A 13,790-nucleotide genomic window follows, 5' to 3' on the forward strand; every position below is an offset into this window, starting at 1 on the left:
AACACCAAATACTAGGATTATGAACAAAATAGAAAACAGTCCAAAAGTTTCTCTGGGAAAATGCTGTTCCTGCCATACCAGTTACAATAACACTTTCTACTCTAAAGAGACTATTAGCTCTCCTTTCGGTAATATTGCCTGCCATACTCATCTCATCAAAATGTACATGTATTAAACATTCATTGTATATATATTTATATAAAACAATCTAAAGGATTATTAATGGATATAATTTAGTTTTTTTCCCCGTATATCCCCTTAATCTATAGATTACCAACCTTAATAAATAAAAGCATTAATGGACATCAATAAAATATTTATTTCGAGGATTAAACAAATAAATTCACGCGCTAGCAATAAAACCATCTGTCTCTTATGTAGTCCACTGTGTAATACAGTTTATCTTTGTGTCCTTGTGGAAGAAGATGAAGCGGAAGGAACGAGGAATCCTGCTTCTAGAAAACAAGCATGTTTGAATGGGATTTCTCTCCTCCCACCACTCAATTGGCAAGCCCCACCCTGGAATGGATTACGAACATGTGAATATTTTAAGGCTTGACACAATATTTAAAGATGCTATTCAGTCTCTGGTGAGTGGGGCCAACAATTATGTACAATGTGTGGTCACCGTACCGTATAATCTAGGAGTCCTCTCAAAACTCCATAAAGTTATAATGTACAGCAGACCAAGTATTGCTTTATCATTTGTGGCGGGATCCTTATTGGTGAAGGGGAAAAAAACCATTTGCATTCATAAAAATCCTTGCAGAAGACACATATCAGCAGCAGATTCCTTGCAGGTCCATATTTTTTTTTCTAAGAAAGCACCTTTTAATTTTGATTTTTTTCCTCTATTTAAACCATTTCTCTAAGGATTAGCCAGGATCCCAATCTTTGTGGTGGTCAGGTAAATATCAAATATCCAAGGACTTCTAGACACTCCACATACTTAATTCACACTCCACAAGATTTATAACCTCCTAACATATACTTTTTTATTTTATTATCTTTTTTGGTTCAACATTAAAATGTGGTTGAATTTATAGATGACTGGTGCTAAACTTGCCTCTAAAACAAATAGCCACATTGGTTGTATCTAAGGGGAGTGACCCTAGAATATTACAGAATGCTCAGTTCCAGAGATTTATTTATAATCCACTGTCAAGTTTCTTTGTCACTTTCACCAACAGAGTAGAGTTCGCCCAGTCTCTTAAAGCGGGGACCCCAGTCACTGAGGTAGTCAAAATTCTGGTCTGAGTCTGATGTGGTGGACTCCAAGGAGCTGAGGGAGCCAGCCACTGACCCTCGGCCTTCATAGCCATATATCTGAATGGAGTCATATGGCGGGGCCGTGGGATCATTATCTGCCTCATGCAGCCTTACATTTATAAATTCATCGACATCAACACCATTTGGAACTGGAGCAAGCCCTTGCCTTGGCATAAACTGCAAATCTGGTTTAATATCCTTACGGGGTAAAAATCCATTAATTCCATCTGGATTTTGTAAAGTTGCAATGTCAAAAGCCTCTGTGTCCTCCTCCCCTCCTCCTTCATCATCGTAGCGAATGATGTTTTCTCGAACGTCTTCGTCATCTTTGATAATTAATGGCTCGTTTTTATGCCGCCGTAGAGTTACAAACAGCACCACAATGACTAGAGGAAAAATATTAAATAACAGTCAGCCAAACAAGCATATAATTTCACAAGCAACACACTATATATGTTAGGAGAGAGGGGTATTTTTACAAAATCGTGTGAACATACACCTTTAATAATATTTACTGGAGAATTAAGCTAAACATCTTTCTGAATGATGAACATTAAATTTTGAGTAAATACTGTTTCAGATTATTGGTTTATTATACGCTGATAGAGCTGGGTTAAAACAATTGGCATGCATCCATTCATGGTGAAAGTTACATTTTACACTGTTTTGATCATTAGAGTGAGTGGCACAAAATAGAAAATAGCACTGTAAGTATGACTAGTGAAAGTATGACTATGAAAGTATGACTAGCTTGATGTATGTCTCAAGCAAGTCCTTTAACATCCTTTGGTTCCAAAGCTCCCTTCTATTAAAAAAAGGAGCAAACTAGGTCCTTGGGCTTTCACAGTTTTTCAAGGCACTCTCCAGTCAAATTATGTTCTTTTATTAAAAAAGTGAATGTCAAATTTGCACAGGCAACTTGTCTTGTGGGAGGGCTGGAATGCCTCTAGCTGGGAAGAGAAACCTGAATGTGAAGAAAGGGCAAGGAAAACATACCCAACTAGCCAGATCAGCCAAATCAAATGTGGGTTAATGGAGCAAAATATGTCAGCAAAGTGATGCTTAAATCCAAGGCACTGGGTGAGCAAGACAGATGGAACAAGAAAGACAGTAACTGACACCGTCTTTAAAGTGTTTTGTTCCTCAAGGGTAGGATAAGATAGGACTCTCTGGTTTTTCTATTTTCCTATTGTCTAATCTCATTTTATAATTGGATTTTTTAATTAAAAGGTTATAGAATCTTAACTTGCAATCGTCATTTTAAATTGATGTTTATATCAAGGAAAATATCAGAGAAAAGCAATGGTAATTTGAAGAAAGCTTATTTTTAGTTTGCTTATTTGCTTTCTTTTCATATCACCAAATTTGGGATCCAATGGACTCGGCAACCCAATTTATAATGAAACACTATTGTGGGCATAGTAGAGCCTGCTGTTGCAGCGAACTGGTGTGCCTCACGCCCAGAGTTCTTCTTATGTAATAGATGGTGTTGTAACGACATAAAAGCCCTTCCCCACTGCCACCACCATTATGCCTTGTTCATCGGTTTACTGGTGATGGAATTGAAAAAGGCACTGAAAGTCCTCTTCAATTGGACATTTACTATCACAACCCTTTTTCTCTTCACTTCTTCTTAGAGATCTCAAAATGTGGAGAAGGAAAGGAAGTTCCTCTTCCCCAAGGAAATGCAGTTGCCTGTATAGATGAGAGTTTTCTGTCCTTATTTACAGTCATTTATGAACCAGAAAAAGGGTGACCAGTAGGCTATGAAGGAAATACGTACCCAACAGCAAAATGATGCAGGCTAATATGGCAATTAAGGCGCCCATACTGAGTCCAATTGGAAGGACATAAGCTTCAACATTACAAGACTGGACGACACCGTCATTGCTGCAGCCACAGACCCGGATGGTCAGGGTGCTGGTGCTGCTCAGTGGAGGGTTTCCACTATCACTGATTATGATTGGTAAAAGGTAGACTTCTTGCTTCTGGCGGTTGAATCCATTATGCTTTGCCAAAATACTGAGGGAATTATCTGGAAAAAGTAAAAATTACAATAAGTTGCATCATTTCAAAATGACTGCCCAAATAACACTTTTTTTTCTAGTTCATGAACCCTTTGCAAACCTCAAGACAATCCCAACTTCAGTGGACTGCTCAGGCTTTCTCCCCGACTTATTTTTTTATTTTATTTTATTTTATTTTATTTTATTTTATTTGAGACGGAGGCGCGATCTCGGCTCACTGCAAGCTCCGCCTCCCGGATTCACGCCATTCTCCTGCCTCAGTCTCCCGAGCAGCTGGGACTACAGGCGCCCGCCACCACACCTGGCTAATTTTTTGTATTCTTAGTAGAGACGGGGTTTCACCGTGTTAGCCAGGATGTTCTAGATCTCCTGACCTCGTGATCCGCCTGCCTCGGCCTCCCAAAGTGTTGGTATTACAGGCGTGAGCCACTGTGCCCGGCCCGCACTTTTTCAATCAGCATGGACTAGGACAACCGTAACAGGTTGAATGAATGGGACTCCGGAGGGACCAAGGGGGTTTTACCATCATCACCTTAAAAATGCAAAACATTTCTTCTACAAAAATAATACAAAAATAATCTTAAGTGTCCCTTCCGAAGACGTATATTTATCTCGTCTCCGTATACCATACATAAGTTTGATTTTCTTTATTTAGCCTGATAATAAAATAAATCATTTATTTAGAATGATAATAGGTTAAGCAAATTTGATTGGATAAAATGTCATCATATTTGAAACACAAGTTTGAGAAGCTCTGTATTAAAAGTTGGACTGTATAACAATACAGTTGCAAAACAATGCACTTTGTTGATTCCCCACAGGTACCTAAAAAGAGAGTCACTCATGGCCTAGAGCATTCACACTAAGATACAGCAAAAGCCCTATTTACTACCCGGAGGAGATATGCGACATACATTAAAATTCTGTAGAGAAGACCTATAGTGGTTACATAATAAGAACAAAATGAGAAGTCATAAAAGCTTGTGCTCCATTTTGCATGTGTCAGTTAATTATATGCAGGTATACACTGGTTGTCTGGAGCAACAGTTAAGCAATACTTAAGAATGTACTTCAGTTCAAAGTAAAACTGGTCAGTGAGAAGTGGCTGCTCCCATGTTAAACACACTCTTCTCAAACTTTCACCCCCAAGTTGAAATATTTTGTTATCATTCATCCTCATTCATAAATTGCAGTTACATTGTATATAATAATTGTTAATGTGCTTTCTCATATTGATTACTGAAAGATATACATTTACTCAAAATGGAAATGTTGATTAACTCTCAGTGCTATTACAGCCAAAAGCAAATAAACACAAGTTTGGTTACTGTGCATAGTGTTATTTGGGCAAAATAATTATTTGGGTTTTTTTTTTTTTTTTTTTCAAATATTGGCAAATTAGAGGCCTCAGAACACTGGGCTACCTCATCATTGCATGTAATGGTAATGATTCCAAACCATTGCCATCCAATTTCTGAGCATCAGTATCCTATTGGTTTCCAAAATACTCAACTAAGTGAGATATTCCATTCAGATGACTTCAAATAAGTTTTATAAAACTACTGCACCATACAGCACTATACTAGGATGTCCAAAAACTGATAGTCATTCCCCAAAATAGATGTATAGTTATATTTAATTTTGCTTTGTTTAAGATATAAACAGGCCTATAATGCTTTTCTAATAAGCAGTCAAATAGAAAAAGCACTCTGATTTAACAATTATTTTCTGAATTTCTTCTGGTTGTACATCATTATATAGTAATTTGAATATACTTAGAAAAAGAGATTTCTAATGTAGTTAAGCAGTTACATACCAAATGATCCAGTAATCTTTATTGTCATGACCTAGACGGAAATACCAGTAAGCTAAAAGCAAGGAACATTATCTCAAAACAGATATAGAATATATAGTTGTTTTATATTTTCAGAAAGTATATGACAAGTATGAGTACAGCTAATTAGTACAAAGAATATTTCTGGATGGTTTTATACATGATAGTTCAAAACAAAAGATAGAATTTGTTCTTCAAGAGACAGTTAATAAAACTGAAATGAGGCTATTGTCTTTTTGTGGTTGACATTATTTCTATGAGAAACAATCTTTCCATATTCTCCTTTTATAACAGACTATTATAATAATTTAGAAACTGTAGCAGGAATATTGCTTGCTGCAGAACAAAGCTATCTCCTTTACTACTGAGAAAAGCATTGGTGGGTCTAACACTAAATTCATACTTATATATATATTTTTACTAATCCTGGAATTTGCCTATCTGGCTCTCCTTTCTACACACAGAAAATTGTTGACTGAGTAAAGAAAGTCTATGAGTTATTCTTGCTAAATTTTACCTGCCAGTTCCAGGCAACATCAATTCCTTTTTTATCTACTTATCTTTTTTTTTTTTTTTTCCTATTTTTGGATTGGTATTTGTATTTGTTTTCAATTTACTTGAGTTCTTTCATTAGGCTAAATGAAATTGCCATTATTTTACACATCAAAAACCATAGAATATTAGCAGCTTCACAAAGCTCAAATTAATGATTTTGGAATAATTTTTTAAATCTTAAATGTAAATATCTTCTACAAAGTTGTTGTTTCTTCTTTAACACTCTTTAACTTCTTTAACACATGCCTTTTCATTTCATTTAAATTTTTGAATTTCATATAGTTTATTTTATTAATCTTTTATAATTAGTGTTTTCAAGCCTTATTTTAAAAATTCTTATTTAAAATTTCTTAATTATATACAATTATTTTTAGGTTGTTGTATTAATTTGATTGTTTTCTATACTAAAACTGAGTTTCTCAATGTTAATTATGGAGTAACTTATCACTTACCTACTGATCATCAAAGCTCATTTTCTCACAAATGAAATTTTTATGTGTCCTCATTCTTTTAAGAGATGTCTCTTCTGTTTCAATAATCTGGTTCTCTAACCCTGAATGAATACCCTGTTTCTTATGTATGAAAACTTTATCATAAATCTTGATATTGGTTACAGCATTTTCTCATAGCGTGTTCTTTAAGGATATTTTGGCTATTATTGTTCATTTGCTATTCTCTGAAAAACATAGAATCAGATTATCAAGTTTTATAAAAATTCCTATAAGAAATTACTGGAATTTATTCTTATAGAATAGAATATTATTTAAATATTCTATGTATTTATTTATTATCTACTATTATTATAACTAGTAGAAGTTATATTTAAATATTAACCAATTTTGAAATAATTACATCTTTGTCATCAGTTTTCTACATTAAGACAGTGATTTATTTATGTTCTTTAATATATGTCAATAAAATGTTTTTAGCTTACAAAAATGTCCACATCTTTTTGTTAGATTTTTGCTGCTGTATATAGTTTCTTGTGATAGTAAACCTGTTTACAATTTAGTTACCTTTTTAAAAATATATTTTCAACTCACTGCTGCTGATAATTTAACTGTCTTATACATTGATTTTAGCTTCAACAATCTTCTAAGACTTTCTTTTTATTTATGAAAGCGTATCTTATCAGATAATTCCATTTCAGCATGATAGCAAAAGGAGCTCCACAGATGTGCTTTCCAGTGAAACTGGTGAAAATTATAAATGGAAAAACGTTTAGAGATTCTGGAAATGGATCTGGAGGCAAGCAGCAAATAAAGAAACACTTATTTAAGAAAATCGACTAGAGCTTGGTAAGAATGGTAAGACTCTGAGAGTGCATGAACAAGAACCCACTCCCATCCTTCCTTGTCTCAGCTCAGTGAGGTAGAAACTTTACTCCAAACTGGTTTAGTCAAGAATACAGGGGTCCTTCTCCCTGCAGCGAGCAGTTTGGAGGACTATTTTCTGGGGGAAAGGTGTGATGTCAGACATTCTCATTCTGTTCCTAGTTACTTACCGTTCAAGCTAAGCTCTAAGTCAGTGTGGTCAAGAGGCAGGGACTCTTTTCTTCCTCCTGGTCCCCACTCATGGGAGAGAGGCTCTAGCTGGGCACTGTGCCACTGAGAATATGGAGCCTCAATAGTCCTTTCCCTAGCCCACTGTTCACTGGGAGAGGCAAGCCAAAAAATCTTGAGGCTATTTTTCCCTCGGCATCATATGCTCTGTCCTAAGGTATAGCTGTTCCTCAGAGAAACATGCCATGATCTTCACACCAGCTCCAGAGCCAATAGCTCGGGATTTTGCCCAGGGGAGTGAAAAGCAGGGAATCTTGGAAAGAGGGAGCCTCAGGAGTCCACCTGGGTCAGAACGAATCTGAAAGTCTGACGTAGGAAACTACTCTTTCGAAGGAGATCAAATTTGAATGGATTGGTCCTTAGAGCAATTTAGGTTCCAAAGCAGCCTTACAAACAATACAGAAATGCTATTGGTAATTAGTGGATTTCAACAGCTAGACGTGGTCAGGGGAAAAGGCAATCAAGGAGAGCCCTGCCCAGACAATTGTAATTCTAAGGTGACTGTGGACTCACCCATGGCTGAGATTCCCTGAGGTGAAACATCAGAGATTTAATACTACAGAGGGGGAAATAGACTTCACTAAAACAATCCAGCCAGTCATTAAACAAACAAGAGAATAAAATAAGCTTTCAGAAGATAGTACCCAGTTTTGCTATATTATCTAAAATGCCTAATTTCCAACAGAAGATTATGAGACATGCAAAGAATGAAGAAAATATGACCCATGGGGGAAAACAACTGGCAAAAACAAAAAGCCCATGAGAGGGACAATAAAGCATTAACTAGAGTGACTAAAACAGTAGACTTGAATTGGCAAAAGAAATGATAAGTGAATTCAAAGATAGAACAATAAAGATTATACATAAACTAAAGAAGAGAAAGAAAAAAAGAATAAAGAGAAATAAGCAGAGTCTCAAAAAATGTATAACACCATTAAGTGCACCAACAAATATGTAGTGAGTGTACTAAGGGAGGAGAAGGAGAAAGAAACAGAAAAAAATATCATTGAAAACCTGAATTAAAAAAAAATAGTCTATACATCCAGAAAGCTTAAGGAACTCCAAGAACATAACACAAAGATATTCATAAATAGACATATCATAGTGAAAAACGGAAAGCCAAAACCAAGTAGAACATGTTAAAAACAAGAGAAAATTGACTCATCACTTAACAGCTAAAATTTCATAGAAACAATGAAGGCCAGACGGACGTGGGATAACGTATTCAAAATGCTCAAGGAAAAAAATTGTCAACCAGCAATCATATTCAGCAGAGCTATCTTTCAAAATAAATATGTATATGAAATAAAGATATTCTCAGATGTACAAAAAAACTGAGTGAATTTGTCACCAGCAGGCATGCTTACTAAGAAATACTAAAGGAAGTTTTCTTCAAACTGAAAGCAAATGACCCCAGAAGGTGACTCAAATCCACATTAAAAATAAAAAGAGTATCAGTGACAATAATTATCTACTTATAAAAGACAGTATAAATGCATAGTTTTTCTTCTTTTTTGTCTTAACTGTTCTACAAAGCAATTGTATAAAACAATTATATTTTTCAGCATAAAATATCTATTTTTTGAGCATAAAATATCTAGAAATTAAAAAGTAATAGTTGCATACTTTAATACCTCACTTTCAATAATAAATAAAACATTGAGGCAGAAATCAAGGTAGAAGGTAGAAGACTTGAAAAACAATATAAACTATACCTAACACTGTGGAACACTCAACAACTGTATAATAAATATTCTTCTCAAGTGAACTTGGAACATTCTGCACTGTGAACTATATGCCAGGTCATAAAACAAACCTCAATACATGATAGAATGATAGAACTAATCCAAAGTAGGTTGTCTGACCACAATGGAATGAAGTTACAAACCCATAATAGGAAGAAATTTGAGAAACTCATAGATACGTAGAAATTAAATAATGCACTCTTAAATAGCCAATAGATCAAAGAAGAAAGCAAAACGGAAATTTTAAAAAAATTATGAAACAAATGTAAATAAAGATACTATGAAATAAAAATGTGTGGGTTGCAACTAAGGGAGTCGTTAGAGGGAAATTTATAGCTTTAAATGTCTGTATTAAAAGAGCTTTCTAGCTCTCAAATCAATAGCCCAATTTTTTACCATCGGCCATAAAGAAGGAAGAGCAAAATAAGTCCAAAGCAATCAGAAGAAAGGAAATGGTAAGGATTTAAAGAGCAAATTAGTAAAATAGGGAATAGAAAAATATATCTGATCATATTGGGGGTATTTCTACATAGTCACACATTCTCTGCAAATAAAGGATTTTATTCATTCCTTTTCAAGTATTATTGTTTTCATTTTTTTAAAATCTTAGTACACTAATGAGAACTTCTAATACAATTTTGAGTACAAGAAGTTACAGTGGACACCTTTACCTTGTTTGTGATTTTTTTAAAGAAGAAAAAAGCTTTTGACTTTCAACAATTGGTAAGATAATCAATGATGTTTATTGGAAGATTTTTTAATTGTCTGTTTATCTGTTTAGATGCACCCTTTTTTTGTTTTTTACTTTAGTTTTACTTCAGTTTTTTGTTTGTTTGTTTGTTTGTTTTATTTGCTGTCCATTAGTGTAAAAGGAAAGAACAGTCATATAAGTGATAGTATCTTGGCTATTCACAACCTCTAAACTTGGCTTCAGTTTTACTCCTACATTATTCAACAACCTTCTTTTCAGTCTTTCATGTTTCCATTGTGTATCATCTCTTGTCTCTGAATCCTAGCCTGCCCTCTCCCCTTATAGCTTCTGCTCCTGCTTATTGCTTTTATTGCATTTATTTTATCTTTTTGAGCACCGTAAACGGAAGAGTATGTCCTAATAATGAGATGTTAGATAAAAGGGAGAAATTTTTCTAGAATTTGTAAAAAAAATTTGAAAAAAGAGAGGAAATGATCACTGAATCCATAGTTACATACTACATTATTAAAAAAAAAAAAAATCACTTGAGGGTAAAACAACAGTTTCCAAAAGATAGAAGGATATGCTGACAAGATCAATTTTAAAAATGGGCAGATTAGTATCAATTGCAATTCTCTAGGATGAACTAATATCCAACCAGATAGGTCGATGTCCCGTCAACTACAGTTGTGTTACACTGAGATAGAAACATACCATCACATTATCACCTGGCTCTCTGACATTCTCAATAGGTGTATTCAAATACAGTCAGCTTTCTGTATCCATGGTTTCCACATCTGTGGATTCAACCAACAGTGGATAGAAAATACTTAAAATTATAAACAATAACAATATAGCAATTAAAATAATACAAATTTAAAACACAATAAAATATATCTCTATATAGTATCTACATTGCATTAGGTATTATAAGTAATCTAGAGATGAGAAGTATATGGGAGGATGTACATAGAGTATGTGTAAATCCTATGCCATTTTACATCAGAGACTTTGTGCACCCGTGGATTTTGATACCCACAGGAACCAATCCCCACTGTATACCAATAAGCAAATGTACTCATAGTCCCCATTATTTCTCCCAGTTAGAGATTTTCCTGTTCCCTCATTCTTTTGGAATGCTTTACAGATGAATATTATACCAAGAAAAAAGAAAAAACTCCATTTCCAGGAGCTTCCCTATTCTCCATACCTAGTTGTTTATGACTGACTGTTGTACAAAAGATCTTCACGGGGACTTAAAGTGAGCTAAGAGCACCAGGCATGCCTCCAATGACAATATTCCTAAAGTGGTAGTAAAATTGAGTTTCCTTCTCCTTGGCTGAGAAATACAAGGTATGTGCCAAGTAAATAGTAAAGAAGAGACCAAATGAACAAGAACTCTTTTCAAGGACATAGCCTTGCTTAGTTTCAGGTGGCAGAGTACAGTTACGTAAATATATATGAACTTTTATTCAGATTCTGACAACAGATTGATTATGAACACAAATATTTACTTTTATTCTTAGTTTTATGTAATTTTGTTTTTCAAGTAATTTGTTAGGTTTTTACTGAATGTTATGAGACCATGCTAAAGGCAGTCATCTTACAATTAATCCCTTATAATGTTGATGCATTACTCTTGTGAAATTTTAGAAAAAAATAGATCCTGTTAAATAAAATGTATATGTTTTATTTCATAAAAATATAAGCCCCTTGAGGCAGACTTGCCTTAGTCACAGTTCTACTCCCAGTCTGTAGCACAGGACTTGACATAGAGCAGGAATTCTCATAACATTGGTACCATCGTTTTACTCACTTCTATTTGGAATGGTTTTAGTTTTAAGGAACTGAACAGCTAATGGATTCATAAGAACTGAGAAATATTTCTAAAATGTTAGAAAATGAGACAGCAATGAATGTCTATCTATCTGTCTATATACCTAACTACCTATCTATCCATCTCTCTAATCTTGTAAGAATTTCTGTTACCAAACAAAAACAAAATTGAGTAAGCACATTATTCTGGAAAAACATATCAAGTAGAAATGGAATGCAATACAGACTCTCAATAATAGATAAACATGTATAACTATCTATCTATATATGTGTGTATGTGTGTGTGTGTTGGCAGGGGGGAAACGAGAAAGAGAGTACATTTAGAATTTCTGCACTTGATTACACATTAGAGATTTTAGTTTCTTCCCCTAAGCCCCTGTCTAATTCTCCAGCTTCATGTGCTGCCACTCTCCTTTCTCTGTATGTTCCAGACATCCTAGCCTTTTCTGAGTCAAACATCTTCTCTCTTCAGGGCTTTCATATTTGCTCTTTGTTCTGCTTGATAATCTCTCTACCTCTCCTTAGCCATAATTTGAATTGTGAAGATGTATGTGTTCTTTATATCGATGCTCAACTATCACTTCTTTCTGTATAATTTCCTTCACAAACTGTCCCCAATATCTCCAGATAAATGAGTTACATGATCTTACAAAACTCTTTATATTTTTATCAAAACACTATTACAAAGAAATGATAGAGTAATGGAGATAAGATAGATATTAGAGGTACAGAAATAAACTCAGAAGCTTCCAAGTAACAAATAACCAATTGCAGATGCATAATAGGTTTTCAGCAAATATTTGCTGAATAAATAAATGAGTAAGTAATCATAAGCTATATTTTGTGGGCTTAAATTTATTTCCCTTCATGTTATTTGTTGTAAAGGGTTATATGTGGTTTAAAATAAATCAGAGAGAGGGAGAGTTCAATTTCAGGCTATTGGAAAGCATATATATCCTGGGGTTGTGTATGAAAATTTAAGAGAAATATTGATGGTTTCCGAGCCTTTCTCTGGGCATGACTCATATCATGAAACATGAGCAATAAACTGAGGATGCTTAGGTTCAGATAGAAAGAGGCCTTAGAGAGGGAAAAAAATCAAACTTTTATTAAAATATTGAAAACACCATCATGCTAAAGAGGTGCATACCAGAATTCTATTTTACTGAACTGAAATTGGATATGTCAGTCGTATATTCAGAGAGGGGCACACAGATTGAACAATTATCTCCTATAGTTAGTTGAGGAGAAATTTCCTTGAAGCATTTGGAGATGGAAATCAAGGGATATTCTTTCACACAATGTGAATATCCTTATAACATATCATTTTTCCTGTAGCAAACAAGGAAGTATTTGTTATGGACTGAATACGTAAATAATTCTTCTGTTGAAGCTATGACCCTCAGTGTGCCTGCATTTGGAGATGGGGCCTCTACAGAAGTAATTAAGGTTAAATAATGTCATAATGGTGAGGCTCTAATCCAAAAACAATAATGTCCTTATAAGAAGAGACACTAAAGACCTTGTGCTAGATGTTTCTCTCTGTGGGCACACAAAGAAGAGCTCATCTGGGCTCAGCCACCTACAAGCAAAGAGAAGAGTCCTCAGAATGAAAACTATCTTGCATACCACACATGTATAGTCCATGAAAAATTTAAAAGTCTATTTAAAGAAAAGGTGGCACATATACTCCATGGAATACTATGCAGCCATAAAAAAGAATGAGTTCATAAAAAAGAATGAGTTTCTGAGCAAACTAACACAGGAACAGAAAACCAAACACCGTGTGTTCTCACTTATAAGTGGGATTTGAACAATGAGAACACATGGACACAGGCAGGGGAACGTCACACACCATGGCCTGTCAGGGGGTGGGCGGCAAGGGGAGGGAGAGCATTAGGACGAATACCTAATGCATACAGGGCTTAAAACCTAGAAGGTGGGTTGATGGGTGCAGCAAACCACCATGGCACATGTATACCTATGCAACAAACCTGAACGTTCTGCACATGTATCCCAGAACTTAAAGACAAAAAAACAAACAAAAAAAGATAGACTGTGCCTATCTGGATAACTCCTCACTTTTATCTCTGTAATGTATCCCACAGTCTGAATTTCTTGCCTGCCTGCTGTCTTCCTTCCTTCCTTCCTTCCTTCCTTCCTTCCTTCTCCTCACTTTTATCTCTGTAATGTATCCCACAGTCTGAATTTCTTGCCTGCCTGTCTTCCTTCCTTCCTTCCTTCCTTCCTTCCTTCCTTCCTTCCTTCCTT

General features: G+C 34.9%; 1 protein-coding gene across 1 annotated transcript in view; it reads right to left on the reverse strand.

Annotated features, from left to right (window-relative positions):
- Positions 1 to 337: 337 nt before the first annotated feature.
- The window catches only part of CDH8 (cadherin 8), a 382,964-nt gene continuing 369,511 nt past the window's right edge, over positions 338 to 13,790 (reverse strand). The window contains exons 14-15 of the mRNA XM_023209860.1: positions 3,053 to 3,304; positions 338 to 1,655 (exon numbers count right to left, since the gene is read on the reverse strand). Coding sequence (XP_023065628.1) covers positions 1,162 to 1,655; positions 3,053 to 3,304 — 746 coding nt within the window. The 3' untranslated portion in view covers positions 338 to 1,161. The remainder of the gene's footprint in view (positions 1,656 to 3,052; positions 3,305 to 13,790) is intronic.

The sequence above is a fragment of the Piliocolobus tephrosceles genome, chromosome 17 (assembly GCF_002776525.5).
Source record: "Piliocolobus tephrosceles isolate RC106 chromosome 17, ASM277652v3, whole genome shotgun sequence".
NCBI classification, from domain to species: Eukaryota; Metazoa; Chordata; class Mammalia; order Primates; family Cercopithecidae; genus Piliocolobus; species Piliocolobus tephrosceles.